The sequence below is a fragment of the Ursus maritimus genome, unplaced genomic scaffold (assembly GCF_017311325.1).
Source record: "Ursus maritimus isolate PB19 unplaced genomic scaffold, ASM1731132v1 scaffold_14, whole genome shotgun sequence".
In the NCBI taxonomy this organism is placed as follows: domain Eukaryota; kingdom Metazoa; phylum Chordata; class Mammalia; order Carnivora; family Ursidae; genus Ursus; species Ursus maritimus.
This window is the reverse complement of record NW_024423786.1, coordinates 56,849,178-56,870,879: the sequence shown is the minus strand read 5'-3', so window position 1 is coordinate 56,870,879 and position 21,702 is coordinate 56,849,178. Positions and strand designations below refer to the sequence as shown.

The 21,702-nt window shown below is 59.8% G+C and overlaps 1 protein-coding gene across 1 annotated transcript; it reads left to right on the top strand.

The window, feature by feature from the left end:
- Positions 1-472: 472 nt before the first annotated feature.
- PLK5 (polo like kinase 5 (inactive)) lies at positions 473-20,169 on the top strand. The gene is made up of 20 exons (XM_040628306.1): positions 473-580; positions 1,224-1,337; positions 1,470-1,586; positions 2,053-2,182; positions 2,272-2,359; positions 2,460-2,555; positions 2,966-3,164; positions 3,260-3,386; positions 3,570-3,646; positions 3,758-3,842; positions 4,321-4,369; positions 4,581-4,615; positions 5,578-5,734; positions 6,581-6,710; positions 6,794-6,904; positions 7,598-7,703; positions 14,881-15,035; positions 15,135-15,371; positions 17,842-18,011; positions 20,022-20,169. Exons 1-20 carry the CDS (start codon positions 473-475, stop codon positions 20,167-20,169), a joined length of 2,439 nt encoding a protein of 812 aa, XP_040484240.1.
- The last annotated feature ends 1,533 nt before the right edge of the window (positions 20,170-21,702 follow it).

Sequence of the window (21,702 nt, the reverse complement as noted above, 5' to 3'; positions counted from 1 at the left end):
CTCTGGATCCGGCCATGGCTCTCCGGTGCCACGAGAGCCCTGTCAGGCCCCCCGCTCCCTCTCGCTTCTCCCTCGGAGGCCTCTGAGAGAGGGAGACAATTTCTCTGACCTCAGTTTCCCACTCAGAGAAATGGGCAGGTTGACACGTCACAGCTGGACGGGAGGTGCAGGACTGGAAGAGCAAGCCGGCCGAGCGCGCCGGGTGAGCGCGGGGCTGGCGCGCGGGGCGCGAGCTCCGCTGTCACTGGAGCTCCTGTCAGCCCGGTGTCCCCGCTCGCCCTCTCCCGCCGCCCTCCCTCCCGACACACCTGCCCCCTCCAGCGCCTGGCCACGCCCCCAGTATCGGGCTCCGCCCCGCCCCCTCAGACAATAAGACGCGCCCCAGCGGCGCGCGGCCCCAGAGCTACCGCGCGGTGGTCCGGCGGAGGTTGCGCCAGCGCCCGCGCCCAGCGCCCGCCAGGCCCCCTGCGGGATGGAACCCGCGCGGCGCTGGCGGCACAGTTGCCGCCCGCCGGTCTCCGCCTTCCTGCGCGACCCGAGCTCCGGGCGCGTCTACAGGTGCGGGAAGCTGATCGGCAAGGTGCGGACCCCGGCTCCGCGAGTCCGCGAGAGGGTCTCGGGCCGCGCGGGGCTCCCGGCGGGGCGGGGAGGGGTGTGCGCGCGCAGTCTCGAGCGCGAGCGAGCAGGTGTGCGCCCCCAGGCTTGACTTCTGCGTGCGCCGCGTGTCGGCGCGAGTTTGGAGTCTGGGGTCGGCTGGCTGGGTTGGCGCCCGGGTCTGTGCTGTACAGGTCGCACGGTGCGGCGGCAGAAGCCGGTCTTTGGCGCCTTGTGTTGTGGCCATGGGTTGTGCGTCCAGGGGTGTGGACGTGCACTCGCGTGTTACAGGTATCCAGCTTTTTGTAGAAACTCTGTGGTGCTGTCACCAGGTCCGTATCTGAACGTGCTCTCCATCTCTGCGCTTTCCGGGTCTGGGTGTGGAATCGTGTCGTGTGTCCACGTACTGTATTGTGGTCCGGTTGCTGGACGTATCCAGAGATGGATACGTCTGTGTTCGTGTCCCTGCGTTTTCCTCTATGCTCATGTGGTTGCGTGTGCGGGTGTAAGGGTGAGAGCTGTGTGTCCATGCATCTCCTGCGTCTGTGTGCGTCTGTGTATATGAAGAGGCCTGGCTGCCTGTCTGCACACCTGTGGCCGCTGAGTGCGTGCGTCCCCCTCCACCGCAGGGTGCCTTCAGCCGCTGCTACAAGCTGGTGGACATGTCCACCGGTGCTGTGTTCGCCCTCAAGGTGGTGCCTCGTGCTGGGGCCGGGGCCGGGCAGCTGCGCCCCCGCAGTAAGGTAGGCCCAGACCTTCTGTGCCCCGGGGGCCCCACACTTTGCAGGGGGTCCCCAGAGAGGTCCCTGCCCTGGGGGTGTGGGGTTATGCCCCTGAGTACCAGGGGGCGTGGACACGTGGGGCCGCGCCTGCAGGTGGACCGGGAGATCGCCCTGCACAGCCACCTGGAACACCGCAATATCGTAGCCCTCCATGGACACTTTGCTGACCGGGAGCACGTGTACATGGTGCTGGAGTACTGCAGCCGCCAGGTGCCCCCCCCCCCGCTCTGCTGTGCTCGTCTGGGTCCACCTCTGTGTCTCTGCGTACTTACCTGGCTCCGGCTGTGTCCGCACCAGGCCCATCCGTGCTCATGCTTTTGCACCTGCGCCCACCTCTGCTCTCTTGACTCACCTGTGACTACTTGTGCCCAGTTCATTCATCCAGCCCATCTCATCTTCATCCGTGGCCACGTGCGACCACCTTAACCCCATCGAGCCCACCTTAGCCCTCCTGGGCTCACCCTGGCTCATCTGTGCTCACCTGGCCTCACCTGGGCTCACCTGGGCTCACCTGTGCCTGGCATGTACCCACTTCGGGTTCATCTCTGAGCCTCTGGCCCTTTTCAAACTTCCTTGGGGACCTCCGGGCCCACCTGCACTCCTCTGATCCTCTTTGGGCTCAGCCGAGCTTACTGTGTTCATCGGTGTGTCCTCCTGCTGCTGCGGGCGGCCGCAGTCGCTGGCCCACGTCCTGGAGGCGCGGCAGACTCTGACGGAGCCCGAGGTGCGCTACTACCTGCGGAGCCTGGTCAGCGGCCTGCGCTACCTGCACCAGCGGCAGATCGTGCACCGCGACCTGAAGCCCAGTGAGCGCGATCGGGCGGTCGCCGGGGCGGGGGAGGGGGGCTGGGGTGTGGTTCCTGCCCTCATAGCCTGCGCCCGCCCCCTCTGGCAGGTAACTTCTTCCTGAACAAGAACATGGTGGTCAAGATTGGAGACCTGGGGCTGGCGGCCAGGGTGGGGCCAGGGGGCCACTGCCATAGGTGAGTGAGAGGCTCTGAACAGTCCCTCCGGGGAGGCACAGGTGGGACTGGTTTGGCATGTGGGCCCCTGCCCTCCTGAGCCCAGCATTATCCCTCCCAGAGTGCTCTGTGGGACCCCGAACTTTCTGGCCCCAGAGGTCATCTCCAGAAATGGGCACTCCTGCCAGTCAGACGTTTGGGCTCTTGGCTGCGTCATGTGAGTGGGTCGTGGGGAGCCCCGGCCTGGGGAAGAGGGGCAGGGGTACCCAGGTGGGGCTGGGTACGGGCAGGTGGAAGCATGCACAGACAGGCAAGGACAGGTGTGAGCATACAGACGGGAGGTTGAGTGGGGACAGGCAGGCGTGAGCATCCCAGGACAGATGTGGACAGGTGTGCAGCCGTGGGGCAGCAAGAGCACCCACCTGCCATCCTGCGAGTGTGCAGGTGTGAATAGGGCACGTGGGGCATGTCCGTGTGCGGGAGGACAGCTTCGAGCGTCACAGAGGCGTGGACGGGTGTTTGCTGGTGGTGGGTACACAGGCATGTGTATATGGTGACGAGCTCTACGCAGGACTGGGGCAGGGCAAGCAGACACTTGGCTTCCTGCCGCCCCACCCCCCGGGTCAGGTACACAGTGCTGACCGGTGCCCCTCCCTTCACGGTGGCTCCCCTGTCGGAGATGTACCGAAACATCCGAGACGGCCGCTACCCCGAGCCTGCCCACCTGTCCCCCAGCGCTCGCCGCCTCATCGCCCGCCTGCTGGCCCCCAACCCGGCGGAGCGGCCCAGCCTGGACCAGCTGCTGCAGGATGACTTCTTCACCCAGGTGCGTGCTGCTCAACGCGCGGCCCGCCCTGGGGGGCCGGGGCTCGGGAGGGGGCGGCCGCGCTGCGTGGTGACCCCCGGTGCCCCGCCCGGAAGGGCTTCACTCCAGACCGGCTGCCGGCCCACTCTTGCTATGGCCTGCCCATCTTCACCGCGCCCCAGCCTCTGGGCAGATTCTTCTGGAAGGTGGGCCAGCCGCTGCAGACACAGTGCCCGCAGCCCTGTGAGTAGCACGCCCGCCTGCCCCTCCCCCGCCCTCCCCTGCCTCGGCTCGCACCTCACACCTGTCCTACTTCCCGCCTGTTCTGCAACGCCGCGTCTGTGGCACAGGTGGACGTGGGCGGCGGAGGCCTTCCCGCTGCATGGGGCCAGGCCCTGCCCCCTGAAACTCCTTGTGCTTCCTCAGGCCCCCTCACTCCCAGCAAGGCCTCCCGTCCAGGAGAAGATGCTTCAGATCCTGAGTCCATGGAGTGTGGCAGTGAGGTGAGGGCTTGGGGCAGAGGGAGAAGTCGGGTGCCGTGGTCTTCAGAGCGAGGAGAATGGAGCCCCTCACGCCCCTCGGGCCTCCCCTCACTCCTGCTGCTGCTTCCCCAGGCCTCCCTGTTGGACAGAGGGGCTCCCCACCCTGAGGTCCCCGTCCACCTGCTCACCCAGGGGACCCTCAGGAGTGACCCGGCGGGTGAGCAGACCTCCATCCTGGGCCCCAACTGCTGGTGGGGAGTGAGGGTACAGAGGTGGGGGCAATGACTGGGCCTTTTCAGGGCCGTGGGCCCCTCTCCCGGCTTCAACTTTCCCACCTGTGAAATGGGGATGATGGCCGGAATCCTCCTGGGTTTAAAATAAGATTTTCCCAGGGGCGCCTGCGTGGCTCAGTCATTAGGCATCTGCCTTCGGCTCAGGGCGTGATCCCAGCGTTATGGGATCGAGCCCCACATCGGGCTCCTCTGCTGGAAGCCTGCTTCTTCCTCTCCCACTCCCCCTGCTTGTGTTCCCTCTCTCACTGGCTGTCTCTCTCTGTGTCAAATAAATAAAATCTTTAAAAATAAAATAAAAATAAGATTTTCCCAGATTTGGGAGTTTGGGGCAGGGCTGGTGGGAGGGACCTCTCGTGGTGGGGGGACAGACAGGCCTGCCCCCACTTAGATCCCCCTCCCCAGGGCCCAAGGGGAGCCAGAGGCAGGAGGTGGAGGTGGCCATCAGAAACCTGCTGTTCAGGGGGCGCCTGGGTGGCACAGCGGTTAAGCATTTGCCTTCGGCTAAGGGCATGGTCCCGGCGTTATGGGATCGAGCCCCACATCAGGCTCCTCTGCTATGAGCCTGCTTCTTCCTCTCCCACTCCCCCTACTTGTGTTCCCTCTCTCGCTGGCTGTCTCTATCTCTGTCGAATAAATAAATAAAATCTTTAAAAAAAGAAAAGAAACCTGCTGTTCTGCCTGGACCCTGGCCCCCCAGGTAGGGACGCAGCACAGCCCACAGGGGCCAGCTGTCCCTTGACATCCAAGGAAAAGTGCCCTGCTCTGCCCAGGGTCCCCCGGGTATTTCTGGGGCTCTCCTGGGGGGCAGAGCTGAGGGAGGGTTCAGGGCAGAGGGACATCCATCCTGCTCCCCAGAGTCTGGGAAGCCCCAACCCTTGCTTCTCGCCTTCTCCTGGACTTCCACCAACCCCCCATGCCCTGCCCCTCCTGGGTCACTGTCCCGGGAGCCTTTTCTTTCTCATAGGACCCAGTGGGGGTCTTCTTATTCTTCTGTTTTTGTAGCACAGAAAGACCCCGGCATTTAAGACGCTTTCATCAGCCAGAGCCAGCACTTACTCAAATGTCTTAAGGAAACAGTAAAAGATACTTGGAGATTTACAGCAAAGGCAGCCCGGAGAGTTCTGCCTGCCGCTCCCCCAGCTCCACCCCCCCAACACCGGATAGCCCACTGTTTCACTAACGCCCTTTGTGCTCTCCCAGGATCCGATCCAGGATTCCAGAGACCAATGACCAATTTATTTTTAACACAATTTTTTTTAAAAGATTTTATTTATTTGACAGAGAGGCAGCCAGCAAGAGGGGGAACACAGGCAGGGGGAGTGGGAGAGGAAGAAGCAGGCTCCCAGCGGAGGAGTCTGATGTGGGTCATGCCCTGAGCCGAAGGCAGACGCTTAACGACTGCGCCACCCAGGCGCCCCAACACAATTTCTTCTAATGCAATCCAGCAAAGCCTGTGGAGTTCGGGCGTTACCCGCGGTTCAGAAGGGCTCCTCTCCGGGGGTGACAGGTGCTCCCTGGCGCCTTGTCCACCCCCCCACACACCCCTGCAAGGCCAGGCTTGGTTTTCTGCCCCCTGGACTCTGTTATTCATCTTCTGTTCCTCTCCCGCACCCCCCCCCCGGAGACCCCTTGCTCAGTTCACTTCATTTTTGTGTCCAGCCACGCAGGCCCCCCCGGGAGAGCAGCGGCCCGTCCTCTGGGCCCCCAAGTGGATGGATTATTCCAGCAAGTACGGCTTCGGCTATCAGCTGTCGGATGGGGGTAGCGGCGTCCTGCTTTGGGACGGCACACACATGGCCCTGCGCCCCCCGGGGGAGTAAGTCATGGGGCTCCTGTCCACCCCCCATCTTTCTTCAATCATTTCTCAAGTATTTATTAAAGTAGCACCTACTGTGTGCGCCTGGGGGCAGCTGCTGCCTGCTGGGTGGGGGGACAATGCTACACAGTTAACTAAGGTGATTCCAGGAGGCAATTTTCTGAAGGAAGTGAACTGGGTGAGGTGACCGACTCGGGGGCGTGGAGGGTTAGGGTTGTGGAGGGGCTTTGCGAAGAAGTGACACTCAGGCGAGACATGAAGGATGAGAAGGAGCCCATCAGGAACAGCATCGGAGGCACAGGGAACAGCACGTGCAAAGCTCCTGACATGGGACCCAGCCTGGTGGGTGTGACGAGCAGAGTGAGATGGGGAGACAGGGAGGACGCGAAGTCAGTGGACTTGAAGGCCACTGCGGTGGTCAGATGGGAAGGATGGGTCCAAGTCACACTTTGAACGTGACCTGGCTGGCCGGAGAGACCCGGGGAGCCAGCAGGGAAGTGGTTGGACGAGCCGCGCGGGGAGTGGCCGTGGCCTGAGGTGGTGGCTGAGGAGGGACGCAAGGACACTGGAACCTAGATTGTGTTGCAGGCAGGAGGGTCGGAGCCGCCACTCGGCCAGATGGGAAGGTGGCAGAGGGATGGGTTTGGGGGCCGGCTGGGATCTCGGTATGGACAAGGCGCCAGGGCTGGAGTTCTGGGGAGGGACCGGGGCTGGGGGTACAGATAGAGGTGGGTCATCGCGGCGCTGGGCTCCGAGCCCCATCCGACGGGCGTGGCTGGTGGGAAGGTGTCCTCGGGCATCCGGTGCCCAGGGTAGCGGCTGTGACACCCTGTGCCCCACCCCCAGCCCAGTGTGCTACGTGCCTGGCCGGGGGAAGCTCGAAACGTTCACCCCAAGGGATGTGCCCGGCCCGCTGGGGGCCGAGCTGGCCGTCCTCCGGCTCTGTGCCCGCTGTATACAGCAGGGGCTGCGAGAGGTAAGGGCCGGGTGGGGCTGGGCCTGGCTGGGCAGGTGGGGGCACCCCCGGCCCTGAGACCCGCAGGCTGGGTCTGTCTACAGGAGGGGGGCCGGCCCACGCCCACCCCGCCGGCGGCCCCCAGCTTCTGCCTGCTGCGGTTCCTCCTGTCCCAGCGGGCTTCGCTGCTGCTCTTTGGGGACGGGACGTGGCAGGTGAGCGCACGGGGTGCCCTTGTTCCGGGGGGCCTCTGCTGGGGCAGCCCCACGCGCCCGGACCACGGGGCTGTTCCAGTACCCACTGTTGGGAGGCCCAGAAATGGCTGGCTTTGGTGGGGGTGGGGCTAGTGACTCCTAGGTACAAAAACGGTAAGATCCACTGTGTGTGTGAGCGCTGGCAAAGTGCACTGTGGGCCGTCCTCGTGGCCACACGCAGGGACCGCCCAAACGTCAGCTCAGCGGAAATCCACTTCTGGATTGAGGTGTCCCTGAGCAGTCCTGGCGATCGCTGGTGATCCTGATGATCCTGAAACGGACTCCAGAAGCAGTCGTGTACGACGCCTTCGTTGCTGGTCTAATAAGTACTGTTCTGTGTTCCAGGCAAACCTCCCTCTCTGTTCAGGCCAGAGCATGGCCAGCATGCGTGCCTGAGCGGGCGGGGTCTCAGCTAGAGAGGACATCCGTGGGGGAAGCTGGCTTACCCAGCTCGCAGGTCTCACGGGGTGGCCCCGTCTCCCCGCCGGTACAGTAAGCCCTCGGCCTCTGCTCCCTGAGCTCCTGGGGCAGGGGCAGCGCGGAGACCCTGGTCGGGGGCTCTCGGCCTCTGTCCACTTGTCCTGCTCCCTGGAGCGCGAGGCCTGGGGGTGATGTGGGGCCCCCTCCCTGAGCCCGGCTTCCCACCCCCGGCAGACCAGCTGCTGTGGCGGCCGGACTCAACCGGTGCTGAGTGGCCGGGGCGAGGACTTGGGGCTCACGGTCTGGGAAGGTGGCCAGCCCGGCACGTCCTATGCCCCGGGTGCCCTGCGGAGCCCCGGCGGCAACACCTTGTCCATGCTCTCCATGTGCTGCAGAGCTCCTAGCGCCCCTGCAAGGGGACTGGGCCCCCAGCTCCTGTTCCGGGCCTCTTGTCTCCCCGGAGTGGCGCCCCTGGAAACAGTTCAGGGAGCATGGGCGGTGGGGGTCCTTGCTTGGGGTCATGACTGTGCAACCCAGACTTTTGTTTGGCTCTGTTCTGCTTTCATTAAAGAGAAGTTGACTGTCTAGCCTGCCGTCTGCCTCTCTGGTGGCATCTGAGATGCACTGGCGAGGGGACACAGGCCGGCAGGCTCTGACAGACGGGCCACATGTCCGCCAACGCAGGAATTCGTACCGGAGTGGGGTCGTGCCGCGACCAGAGCACTGAAGCATGCAACTGTTCACTCAATGGCCGAGCAGTAAGAAAGTGGGTGTCCAGGCTGGGGCGCAGGTGACCGTGGTCCGCAGGGTGACGGTGCTCTGGCAGCTCTGGGCGGATTGAGAACTTCTGGGCTTCTGCGTGAGGTGTTCTCAGGAAAGAGCTGGACAGCTAGCACACAGACGCAGGCACAGCAGAGATTCGAGACGTGTGGGGCTGGGGACGCCAGGAGACGGGGTCTAAACCCTCCAGGTCAGGCGCCAAGGGAAGGAGGCGACTCGGCAGGTTACAGACCTTCTTACCACACCGTGTGTCACTACTCCTGAGATGGGAGGTTCAGGCCCTTCTCCATCTGGGAAGGAGACACAGGCCCCCCCAGGGCGCCCCAGGAGGAGCACCCCCAAGTCCTCAGCCAGCCTGGCATGTGAAGGTTGGGGGGGCTCCAACACGGGGGCGCCATTGTCGGCAGGTGACGATTGCACGGACAGGCCCAGAGGGAGGCTGGAGCCTGAGGGGCGAACCACGATGAGGACAAGAAGAAGGTGTTCAGGGCTGCAGCCTTGGTGATGGGGCACAGCCAAGCCTCAGTTTCCCCTTCTGTAGAAGGGGGACATGTCCCAGCAGCATGATTCGGTGAAGCTCAGCCTCAAAATCTCCTGTCAACCCCCCGTACCCGGGGAATGCGTCATGAAAAAAGCATAAGTGGCTCCTGAGGTGGAGGTTGCCACCTGCCCCCCAAATATAGGTCTGAACGTGTATGACAGGTACTTAGAGAAACGTGCACAATGGACACTTACAGATGTTGAGAATTTCTTGGGACGCCTGGGTGGCTCAGTCATTAAGCATCTGCCTTCGGCTCAGGGCGTGATCCCAGCGTTCTGGGATCGAGCCCCACGTCAGGCTCCTCCGCTGGGAGCCTGCTTCTTCCTCTCCCACTCCCCCTGCTCGTGTTCCCTCTCTCGCTGGCTGTCTCTATCTCTGTCAGATAAATAAATAAAAAAATCTTAAAAAAAAAGATGCTGAGAATTTCTTAATGTGTAACATTGTTATAGGTTTGTTTCTAAAAGGAGATCATCCTTACAGCCCTTCCCAGTGGGAGGCGGTGCTGCCCCCCAGGGACCCAAGGCGGTGACTCAGGGCGTCTGTGGTCTTCACACTGGGATGCTGCCGGCACCGAGTGGGTGGGGGCCAGGGAGGCTGCTCAGCGCCCCCAGCGCCCGGGACACCCCGATGTCTGCAGGGCTGGGGAGAGACCCTGCTTCAGAGAGAAACTGAAGTGTTTACAGGCCTAATGCTTCATTTCTAAAAGCACGTTTCCCTTGTAATCGGGGAAAAAGCAACAAAGATGCAAAGTGACAGTTTTGGGAGAAGTGGGGTGTCCGGTGCCCGCTGAGCACCTCACACACAGTGTGAGCCCCAATTGTCCCTGTCATTGTCTCTGGGACCCAGGCCATGTCCATCAGAAAAGAGGCCACGGGTGGTAGGGTGTCTCGCAGACGGAGCTGCGGCCCCCGTGGGACCCTTCGCAGCCCAGCTGAGGACCCCGCGTCCTGCGGGCGCTCCTGCATGCAGGGCAGGGGCAGCTCGCCGTGCGATGGAACTGCCTGGGCCAGAGCCAGAACCGGGCCCTGGCCGCCTCCGGACAGGGCTTCTCCTTCTCAATGACTTACTGTCAATTATGAAAGGCACGCGTGAACGCCGCCTGTTTGTGACGAACTGCCCGTGGACAGAGCCACAGCCTTCATGGGGAGGCCACAGGGTCACCTGGTCCCTTCTGTTTACGCACGCTATGTTCCCCTAGCAAGGAAGAGAGCCATTGGTGTGGCCGTGCTCGTCCCCGCAGCCACGGGCCCGGACGCCCTCCTGCACCCGTGTGTAAGCGCCACCTCCGAGCTCCCAGTGCAAGGACGGGGCGAAGGAGAGCTGCCGCTCAGGCCTGGGGAGGAAACGGAGGGAGCCGCCGGGTGGGTCAGAGAGGTCGCATGCCTTGGTGTGGCCTGACATGGGAAGAGAAATTGTTTTGTGTAAAAGGCGGGCAGGAGCTAGGAGAGCCGATGGAGAATCTGGGAGCGAGGCAGTGTGGGTGGGAGAGGAGCCGGCGGAGGGAGGGCGCGAACACTGGGCACCCCCCTCCCCGGTCTTCTTGTCCTATTGTTGTTTGTATTTTTATTGATGTCAAATTCACATAACATGCAATTAGCCATTTTAAAGTGCACAACTCAGTGGCATTGAGTGTATTCACAATGTTGTGCAAACGTCACTTCTGTCTAGTTCCAGAACATTCCCTCAGCCCAAAGGAAAATCCACTCCCATTAGCCATCCCACCCCTCCCCCCTTTCCCCAGCCCCTGGCCCCCACGAGCCCCCTTCCCTTCCGTGGAGGAGCCTGCTCTGGACGTGTCACACACATGGACTCACACCCCGTGGGGCCTTCTGTGTCTGGTTCCTTCCCTGAGCGTCGTGGGCTCAGGTCCGTCCCCGGGCAGTGCATGTGGGCGCCATGCTCGTGCTCACAGCAGAGGGATGTGTCCGTGTGCGGTGGACATGTTGTGAACGTGCCCTTCTCCTGTTGGTGGCATCGTGTTGTGAAGGACAGAAACCCCTCCTAACTGTTAAGAGCAACAGGAAGGACGGGCTTCTGATGCTGAGATGGTCAGAAGAGAGGACTGCAGGCAAGGCTGCATGTGGGGCTCAGACGAAGGATGGGGCTCCGTCTGCCCCTCTCTCTCTCTCTCCCTCTCTCTCTTTGTATCTCTTGTGCTACCTCTGAGGTTTGGACTTCGCTCATAAGCAGGCTCTTGTGGCGTGGTGACAAGGTGGCCCTTGGCATGGGCTGGCCCTGCCAGCTCAGCAAACTGGGGGGAAGGGGACAGCCAAACTCTCTGATTAGTGCTGGCAAAAGCCCCAGGTTGAGGCCTATCAGCCAGGCCTGGGCAACATGACCTCCTCCTGCCAGCCAAGTGACCTCCAAGGGGGGGGGGTCCAGAAGAGGGGGGAGGGATGCTGACACCCCGTGGTCATGTTTGCTGACACCCCGTGGTCATGTTGCTTTGCCTCGGCGCGTTTCCTCCCAGCAGACGGTCTTCTGAGGGCAGCCTCCAAAAGGACCCCCAGCAGTCCCAGTGTCCTGGTAGTCACACCCCTGGGTAGACCCTCTACAGGGACTAGGGCTGGCCCATGTAACCAATAGGATATCAACAGTGACAGTCTGTGGCTTCAGAAACTCAGTCATAAAAGCTGTAGGTTTCCGCCTGGCGGTGTCTGGGGTCGCAGGCTGGGGGTGGGTTGCAGTGCTGTGCCCTGCGGGTGCTCAGATAATGCTGGGCAAGGGGCCCACGGGGTGAGGGCCTGAGCCCCCTGTCAGCAGCCCCTGGGGGCCGCCTGTGCGTGGGTCCTCCAGCCCCAGCCAAGCCCTCGGACCAGGCAGCCCCAGCTGGCCCAGGTGTTGGCTGGATTCTCGTGAGAGACCCCGAGCCAGAACCAGGCAGCCAAACCGCTTCTGAATTCTGCACCTGCAGAAACGATGGAGGAAAAAGACAAGTGCGTATTGCTGCTTCCAGTCACTTGGTTCGGGGCCGATTTGTTACCACCCAGCAATAGCTAACTAGTCCACTTGCCACACATGTAGAAGACCCGCCCCCTGTCTGCCCAGACGGTTGTTTCCGGGGTGGGGGGAACGACCCAGCGCCCTCAGCAGGTGTACCTGCCCGCTTGCACAGTGCCTGCCTCGAGCGCCGGTCCCCACCTGCCTGTGGCGCCGGCACAGCACATAACCCCCCCCCCACGCAACGTAGTAATCGTGTGACCTCCCAGGCCAGCTCTTATTCTGAGGGTGAGAACTTCAGGAGGGGCGAGGTGCCCACACCGCCCCCACGCTACGAGTTTCTGGAATCTTCTTCAGACAGGGTAACTGTGCACCTCAAGAAATAAAACCATTAGCCTCCCTTTCGTGGGTGTGGGCAAAGGGTGGAGCTTCAAGAAATGGCCCCAGATACAGGCCAGGCCAGAGCTTTCCGCTTTTTTAGAGAAAGCCACCGAGAGCACGGTTAACCGGACAGGGTGCGGGGAACTTGGCATCCTCCGCGCCCGGCGTCTGGACCACGTCCCCATTGGTCTGCGGGAGCGCGTGATGCAGCTTCTCCTCCAATCAGCAGCAAGCAGGGCGGGGCCAGGCCGCACAGCCGGGCAGACGTGGTTGGCTGCTGCCGTGGCAACCGTGTGTGACGTCATAAAGCGTGGCAGGGTCCGGCTCCTGGATGCCGGCACCTGGTTCCCCAACTGCTCTAATCCGTGCAACTTGCCTTGGGGTCGGGGCTGTCCTCTCCCCACTTGACACGGGCACGTGGGTCACCTTGGTGTGTAATTGCGGGGAGAAAAGTGTATACGAGGCCCACCCTGCCCCCCTCCCAAACCAGGAAGTTTTAAAACCCCGCAGATTCCAGAGAGGATGCCGAATGAAAACAGGCCAGTGCCAACAGGTGCACATACTCCAAGGTTCTCTTGATACAACGTTTTTGAAATGACAACATTTTGGAAGTGGAGGACGGACGCGTGGTTGCCAGGGGTTATGATGGGAGTGGGTGGGAGGGAGGGATCCTGAATTTCCCCACGTGGGTGCGAGTAAAATGAAAAACGTGAAATTGGAGTAAGGTAGGTGGAGCGTGCGACTCTGGATTCGGGGTTGTGAGCTCGAGCCCCACGGTGGGTGTAGGGATTACTTTTAAATAATTAAAATTGGCGTTCCAAACCGAAATTGTGTGCAGGGGATGGCAAAATGGGGGAAGGGGCTCAAGAGGGACAAATTTCCAGTTACAAAACAAGCCACAGGGGTGAAAAGTACAGCATAGGGAGTACCCGATAATATTGTCATATGCTGTGTGGTGGGACGGTGCGTGCGCTCACCACGGTGGGTATCTCACAACGTACGCAACTGTCGTACACCAGAGACTAATATCATATGTCGACTATACTTCGGTTAAAAGTTTTTTAAATCACCGGATTAACAATTTTTTAAAATGTGTGCATCGACATTCATAGTAGCTCCGTTCAAACAGCCCCAAATGCCCATTGAGAGATGGACGGATACACAGTGTGTCCACCACTAACGGGAACGTCCCTCGACCGCGAGCAGGAGCACGGCGCCCACACGCGCTGCCCCGGGGACGGACCCAAGCCCACGACGCTCAGGGAGGGAACCAGACACAGAAGGCCCCACGGCGTGTGCGTCCACGTGTGTGACACGTCCAGAACAGGCTCCTCCATGGACGCGAAGGGGGCTCGTGGGGCTGGGGGCTGGGGAAAGGGATAGGGAGTGACAGCTGATGGAGACATGGCTCCTTTTAGGGTGATGGAATATTCTGGAATGAGATAGAAGTGACCATTGCACAACTTTGTGAATATACTTAATACCACTGAATCGTACATAAATTATTAAAATGGTAATTTTTATGTTTTTATTTAAGTCATCTCTACACCCAACGTGGGGCTTGAACTTACTACTCCAAGATCAAGAGTCGCCCGCTCCACCAACTGAGCCAACCGGGCACCCCTTAAAATAGTAATTTATATCCTATAAGTATTTTACCACAATTTAAAAAATCCTTGCTGCCCACGCGGCACCCCAGGCCCATCACAACAGAACGGGGGGCTCGGGCTTTGCTGTTCCCTAAAGCTCCCCCTGGCTCTGAGGAGTGGGAGAGCCTGGGTCGCTGCAGAGCTGACACCCAAGACTGTGCATTCCCGGAGACAGGAGCAAACCAATGCTAGATAATCCCCGTAACTGCACTGAGAAGTTTAAATGCGGACCAGAGAGTGACTATTAGGAAATTCCTGTGCAGGGCGCCTGGGGGGCTCAGTGAGGCATCCGCCTTCGGCTCAGGTCATGATCTCAGGGTCCTGGGATCGAGCCCGGCATCGGGCTCCTGCTCAGCCAGGAGCCTGCTTCTCCCTCTGCCCCTCCCCTTGTGCACACGCTTTCTCTCTCACTCAGCTCTGTCAAATAAATAAATACATAAATAAAATCTTTAAAAAAGAAAGAAATTCGTGCTCATAATCTGAGGTCTCTGAAGGGTTCTGCTGCATATCCTTATCCCGACCGAAGGCGGAGCCCCCAGGGGCAGGCGGGTGCGCATGGGCGGCGGGCAGGGGCCCAAGATCCAGAGCTGGGGGTCCTGTGGGTCCCCTCGCCTCTCCTCTCCTCCCTGCTTGGATGCCCCACACTAAAGAGTTTCCCGAATCAAGTATGAGTCATGTTCGGTGGGACGTAGTCCCTCTGAGGGCCTGCTTGGAATAAGCCTGCATCGAGTACCACGACGTTGTGAGCGGAACTGTCCATGCAGGTGGCATGTGGGACAGGTGCGGACTTCCGTTCAGAGCCCTTGTGACAGATAGGAGTTTACCCAGCCGACCCCGCAGAGGTCTGGTCTTCCCTGGGCCCACCGGCCCTGCAGGCCAATCTCCACCACTGTGTCCTTTGAGGGGCAACGCAGAGCCGGGAGCAGAAATGTGGGTGAGGGGGGACAGAGTGTTCTGATGGTGGGGTAGGTCTGCACCCTGGCGAGACTCTAGAGACACTGTCAGGAGGGGAAAGGGAGTGTCCTGACATGGGGGGGCAGGAATGCCGCTCAGTACCCCAGTGCCTGGGACACCCCTCCCCCCGCAGACAGTGACCGGCCCCAAACAACCTTGTGTGGGGGGAGAGACCCTGGTCTAACAGGTTAGGGGAAAAAGTAACCCAGAGAGCAGGAGATTGCGTTCTGCGGTCCTGCCAGGCTGCAGTGACCCTGAACCCCCCTCACCAGTGTGGGAATCCGCGGGCCAGAGGGACAGCAGGTGTGGGGCACAGTGGGTCTCAGCCGTGAGGCCCCCGTGGCTGAGGGTGACCGAGGAAGGATTAGAAGCCTCCGTGCGCTCCTCCATGTGGGGTTTGGCCCGGGCCCTTCGAGGAGCAGAGCAGGTGAGGGGTGAGCTGACCCGGCGCCCATCACTCAGGAAGCGCTCTGCATGGGGGCACGGTGATCGCCGCTGCTGTCACTGGTGTGACTGTCTGAGACAGCTGATCACCCTGGCCTCATCAGAGGCATCGTGGGGCGTCCGCACTGCGAGGGCAGAGGCCCGTGTACTTCCAACAAGCCCCGCCTTCTTCTCTGCAGCCTCGGCCCACCAGCACCTGCCGTGTAAGACCTCCAGCCCAGGAGAACGCAGACCCGCCTCTCCAGGCTGCACTGAGTCACAGGAGCCCATGCTCACAAGGAAAATCAGCTCTTCTCATACGGTCAATCCCAGCGACACGGTGAGCTTTCCAATGTCGGTACATCCAGTGTCCAGCGACCGACGAACGGCTGAGCAGAACATGTCCATCCGTACGCTGAAGTGGTATTCAGCCTCTAAAAGAAGGACTGACTCAACTCAATGCCCAAAACCCAAATAATCCAATTAAAAATGGGCAGAAGACATGAACAGACATTTCTCCAAAGAAGACATACAAATGGCCAACAGACACATGAAGAAATGCTGCACGTCACTCAGCTCAGGGAAACACAATCAAGACCACACTGAGATCCCACCTCACACCCGTCAGAACGGCCAAAATCAGGAAGTTGGGAAACGACGGATGTGGGCGAGGATGTGGAGAAAGGGGGACCTCCTACCCAGTTGGCGGGAACGCGAGCTGGCGCAGCCTCTCTGGAGAACGGTGTGGAGGGTCCTCAGGACGTTAGCAGTAGAGCGACCCTATGACCCAGCAACTGCACTACTGGGGGTTTACCCCAAAGATACAGATGCAGTGACCCGAAGGGGCATGCGCACCCCATGTTCACAGCAGTGATGTCCACAGTAGCCACACGGTGGAAGGAGCCGAGATGCCCACCGACACAGGAATGGACAAAGATGATGTGGTCCATATATACAATGGGATAGTCCTCAGCCACCAGGGAGGATGAAATCTTGCCATTTGCAACGACGTGGATGGAACTAGAGGGTATGATTTCACTCATATGCAGAATTTAAAAAACAAAACAAACTGGGGCACCGGGGTGGCTCAGTTGGTGACACGTCTGCCTTCGGCTCAGGTCGTGATCCTGGGGTCCTGGGATCGAGTCCCGCATGGGGCTCCCTGCTCAGCCGGGAGCCTGCTTCTCCCTCTCCCGCTGTCCCTACTTGCACGTGCATGCACTCTCTCTCTCTCTCTCTCTCTCTCTCTCAGTCTCTCTCAAATAAATAAACTCTTAAAAAACAACAACAACCCAAGAATGAACAAAGGGGAGGAGAGAGGGGGGGAAAGCAAGAAAGGGTCTGAACTCCCAATAACACACTGACGGTCACCGAGGGGGAGGTGGGGGAGGGGTGAAACAGGTGATAGGGACTAAGGAGCGCACTCCTCATGATGAAAAAAACTAGGTAATAACAAAGACCTTGGTAGCATTTCTAAATGGAACATTTCTTTCTTCAAACTACTATAAGCCTATGAATAAAAATTATATTCCTTGTATTACCTCAAAAAAAAAGGAAATTCTTTTTTTTTTTTAAAGATTTTATTTATTTATTTAACAGAGATAGAGACAGCCAGTGAGAGAGGGAACACAAGCAGGGGAGTGGGAGAGGAAGAAGCAGGCTCATAGCAGAGGAGCCTGATGTGGGGCTCGAACCCAGAACGCCGGGATCACGCCCTGAGCCGAAGGCAGACGCTTAACCGCTATGCCACCCAGGCGCCCCAAAAAAGGAAATTCTTTAATACAAGGGAATATTACACAGCCATAAAAAATGAAATCCGGCCATTTGCAACAACTTGGGTGAACCTAGAGGGCGTTCTTTTTTTTTTTTTTTAAGATTTTATTTATTTATTTGACAGGGAGAGAGAGTGAACAAGAGTGAGCACAAGCACGGGGAGGGACAGAGGGGGAGGGAAAAGCAGCTCCCCTCCGAGCAGGGAGCCTGATGCTGGGTCCCAGGACCCGGGATCCTGACCTGAGCCGAAGGCAGACGCTTCACCGACCGAGCCACCCGGGCGACCCAATGAGACGCATTTTTACAGTCAGATGGCTGTTCCCTGGCGTCCAGAACTTCTCCTGGGACCTGGCCCCCTGTGTCCTTCCCCATGGGACCTCGTTCTCTCTCCTCACCTGGTGGCCTGCCTCCCTCGGTCCCCCCAAGATACTCAGTGCGCTCACCACCACAGGGGAGAAAAATACCATTTAATTGGGAAAAAAAAAAAGCCGATGAACTGGAGTCCTTTCTGCTACTGGGGAAGGTGGCAGCAGCCCCAGGGCGCGGGGTGCTCAGGTTGCCCTGAGTGACCCCTCCCACACCGGCGGGCCAGAGCTGGTGTGAGTAAAGGAAACCCAGTGCTTTGGGTGCCCTGTCATTTGCTCCATCGACACACATTTCGGGAGCGCCTCCTGCTGCTGGGCCGGGGACGGTCAGTGGACACAGGCGAGAAAGGTAGGCCTGTTCGTGCCCGAGGGAGCCCGCAGCCCGGGGCCGAAGGGCCGTAGCGTCCGCTTAGAGACCCGGCAGGCCAGGCGTGGAGGGCAGGGCGTCATGTGCAGCCCCGGCCACACGGTGGCGACAGAAGACGGGCTGCTCGCTCCCACCTGGTCGTGGGCGGGGCCTACCCTGGGGCTGGTGCAGGGGGTTCCCAGGGACCCCCCATGTGCTGCTGGGGGGGGGGTCTCAACTTCATGCCCACCCGCTCCCGGTTATGGCAAGAAACAGGCTCCCGTGTGCATCAATAAACTGAGAGCTTAATGGCTCGTGTCCACCAGCCCGTGTCCCGGCGGCTTGACCTCACCTCGAGCCCCCGGCAGAATTTCGGAGCCACAGGCCGGAGCTCTGGGCACACCGTCTCCGGGGAATCAGTGCATTCGTCTCTCCTCCCTCCGCTCCTTACCGCGTCCACACAACGGAAGCACGCTCTGTTAAATCCGAATTTCGGGTAAGTACCAATCACTCAGGCAGAAGGACGTCCCACGCAGAATCTGGGAGATACGAAACAAGACTCGTTGTTTGCCTGAGGTTCGAATTAGCTGGGTGTCCTGTATTTTCAGGGGTGACTTGCTTCAGCCCCCGCCACTGGGAGCTCTGGCCGCTGGCGGCTCCTGTGTCCCTTGCACATGCCCTCTCCTCGTGGGCTTCTGGAGCAAGTCCTTACTTCCTGACACCACAAGACGCCCTGGCTCGCGTCGTATTCTCCCTGAGCAGCCCAAAGGGTCAGCGGTGCCCGCAAGGGTGCGAGTTTCCTGGGAGTACTGCACAGCTCACCATAAGCCTGGCCACTTAAACCACTCACACTGACTCTCTGACAGTTCCCGGCTCAGAAGTCCTAAAACCCAGGGGCGGGCAGGGCTGGTCCGCCCGGGGGCCCCAGGGAGACCCGACTCCTGCCTCGCCCTGACCCGCGGTCCCCCCTCCACCAGCAACGCAGGGTCTGCTGGTCTCGGGGCCTCCCGCCCTCTGCCTCCCTCTCATGAGGACCTCGTGAGGATGCCGGGCCCCTGGGAGCCCAGGGTCACCCCCACCTTGGGGGCCTTTGTTGTCTCAGGGACACTCTGATCAGGACATCTGCACGCGCAGTTACCAGAATCTCTAGGCGCTCTGGACTTCCTGCTTCCCTGGAGTGAAAGTGTCCTGAAGGCTGCACAGCACAGTACTTGCCCCAGATGCCGTCCCTTTTTTGTTTGTGGCTATTTAAATGTCATTAAAACAAAAGTAAAAGTTCAGTTTCTGAGCTGCACGAGCCGCATTTCAGGTGTTCAGTCTCTCGGTGTGGCTGGCGGCTCTTGTAATGTTGCGCACAGATCGAGAACATTCCCACCATTGTGCCGTTACTGGGCGATGCTGGACTGGAACATTCTAGAGTGACGCTGCTCAGTGTGGGAGCCACCAGCCATACGTGGCTCTTTACATTTACATTTAAATTCTGTTGGCCACTGAAGTCCAGCGTGGGCTGGTGTGGCTTTCTCCTTGTAAGGGGAGGCTCCAGGGGCAAGGCAGGTGGTGGCAAAAATGGGGGCTGCCCGGGGGCCTGACAGGGGTGGATGAGGTGGAAGCAGGAAAGCGGTCGGCCGGAATGGGACTTAGATGTCTGTCTCTAGAGCTTCTGGTTTTCCCTACACATGGTGGGCACAAGATGACATATCCCTGTCCCAGGGACTTGCCAGGGACATGTGGTCATGCAGGTGACGTATCATTCCCACACTGAGCCGACTTTGTAGATGGCTCAGTCTCACAGACAGGAGACCACGGGCTTATCCTTCATCATGTCCCTGCAATCTAATGAGACCCAGAATGAAGGCCTTCTCAGAAGACGCTGGACAAAGGTCACCTCGACGTGCTGGGCCCATGAGCCAAGAGAGATGAGTGACGAGGGCAATGGAGGCTTGCCTCAGACTTTGGCTTCCCTGAGTGTGTCTAGTTGTGAAGAGGCTGAAGCCACAGGGAACTTGCTCTGCTGAGCACTGTCGCCCCAGGGAATGCTCCCCAGCTCTCTGGCCAGAAACATGGCCCCTGTAAGTGTGATGAGATCGAGTTGCTTCAGGACAGCAGGAGAGCTTGCTGGCACCCCTGACTGAGAGGTGGGGATGGGCTGCCTTCAGGCACAGCTGGATCCAGGGCCTCAGATGGTAAGCTCGAGAATCTACCTCTCAGCTTTCCCCAAGGGCCCCGGCAACTCTGGCCCCCCAGTGATCAGCCTCACAACCCCTCAGCAGGGCACGAGCTCATCCCTCAGACATTTCTGGATAGTTCTAGCACAGAATGTCCTCAGATCAGGCCCTCCCCCATGGCGTCTCTCAGAAACCCCTTGCTTGGGCTCCAGCCCCCACCTCCTTTCCAAGGACTGACTTTCAACCCCCTCTATGTCCTGTCTTTCCCTCAACCCCTCAGCCCCTCAAGAGGGGCTGCTTTCTCTTTCTCTCCACACTCTCACCCCCCACTGCCTCTGTAGCCCCCTGCAGGATGGAGGCTATGGTCTAACTTCACCCCTGCTCACCAGGTGCCACTGCAGCTATATCCACCGCCCCCCCCGAACTGTGGGCCAGACCCCAGGTTCCGTGCCGCCCACCCACCCGTACTGGTTCCCGTGGCTGCTGTAAAGAACTGCCACGAAGCCGGCGGCTTAAGACCGTAAGGTTTGTTCCCTCACTGTTGGCTTCCTCTGGGGGCTTCAGGAGAAGGTCCTCCTGCCTCTTTCAGCTTCTGGGACTCCAGGCACCCCTGGGCTTGCCTCTGTCTTCACATGGCTTCTCTCTCCGGTCTGGGTCTTGAATCCCCCACTGTATGTCTTCTGTGAGGACGCTCATCATTGGACTTGGGCCCACCCTCATTTAGGAGGAGCTCCCCTCACATCCTTAATTCTATCTGCTAAGACCCTTTTTCCGAATAAGGTCCATTCACAGGTTCTGGGGCCGTGATTCCGCTGTCCACGATCCGCACCGGACCTGGGGATGTGGAGATGGGGAAACTCCAGCCAGAGCGGGCTGGAACCCCGGGTACGTGTGGCTCTTCGAAACTCACCCTAGGTCCTGCAGCCTCCAGGGGCTACCACTCAGCTGGAGGGGCCGACGTGGCCACCACTCACTGGAGACGAGGCCCATGTGGTGCCCCGTCCATCTGCCCCCTCCTGTTGCCCCACCTGTTTTCCTGAGCCCCTCACCTCCTCTTAGAGGTCCTCCAGGTTGCTCCACCATGCCTCCCTAGCTTCCCTAGCAGGCTCTGTTCTGGAGACCCGTCCTCAGTGCCCACTCAAGCCAGCAGCCTCCGGGCCCCTGGCTTCCCAGCTTGTCTCTGGAGCAGTCCCCATGCCTCACAGCCCACCCTCCACTCACTCCAGAGCTTTCTTCCCCTCCTTGGGAACTTTGGTGGCACCCACTGACTGTGGGTGGTTCAACGCATAATCCCACAGACCTGACTCTGGGCCACCCGTCCCCCCCCTACTCCTGAATTGTCTAGTGGCCCTACAGGCATGGTCTTCTGCTCCCAACTAGACCCGGGGAGGGAGGTATGGCACGTGTGCTCATCACTCAGATGTCCTTTGGGGACAGGAAGGTGTTAGAACCCATCCTGGGAGTGGGATTTCCAGACCTCCGTTTCCTCTTCTGCACGACAGGACTGGGAGTCTCCCCCCACCCCGCCACTGCAGAGCCTGGCACCCCTCCCTCCACGGCGGCCATAGCCGGCCCCATGGTTGGCTGTCCCCTGGAATGTAGGGGACCTGAGCCTCAGGAAAAGGGGGGCCTATCTGCACCACCTTCTCCTCCAGACCCAGTGCCCTCATCTGGAACCAGGCACAGTGCTGGGCGTTTACGCTTAGAAGAGCCTGGGCTTGTGCGTGGATTATATCCTGAGTCCAAATTCCTTTATCTGGAAAATTAGGGGGCGAGGGGGCTGGCTCTGAGCACACCTCCCCCAGTCCTCCCTCTCCCATGCCCACCCGCCCCACACCACGCCAAGGGCTCACATGTAGTAAAAAGACTTTATTAAGAAGGCTTTGAAGTCAAAAAATAAAACTCTTGATACAATTTTCTGAACCCTTAAGTCAGCTCAGCAAATATATAATCGTAATTTAGCTGTGTAAGATTAAAGGTCCGTTACTTTATTTAAAATAAAATATATTTTAGTTCTTAAAA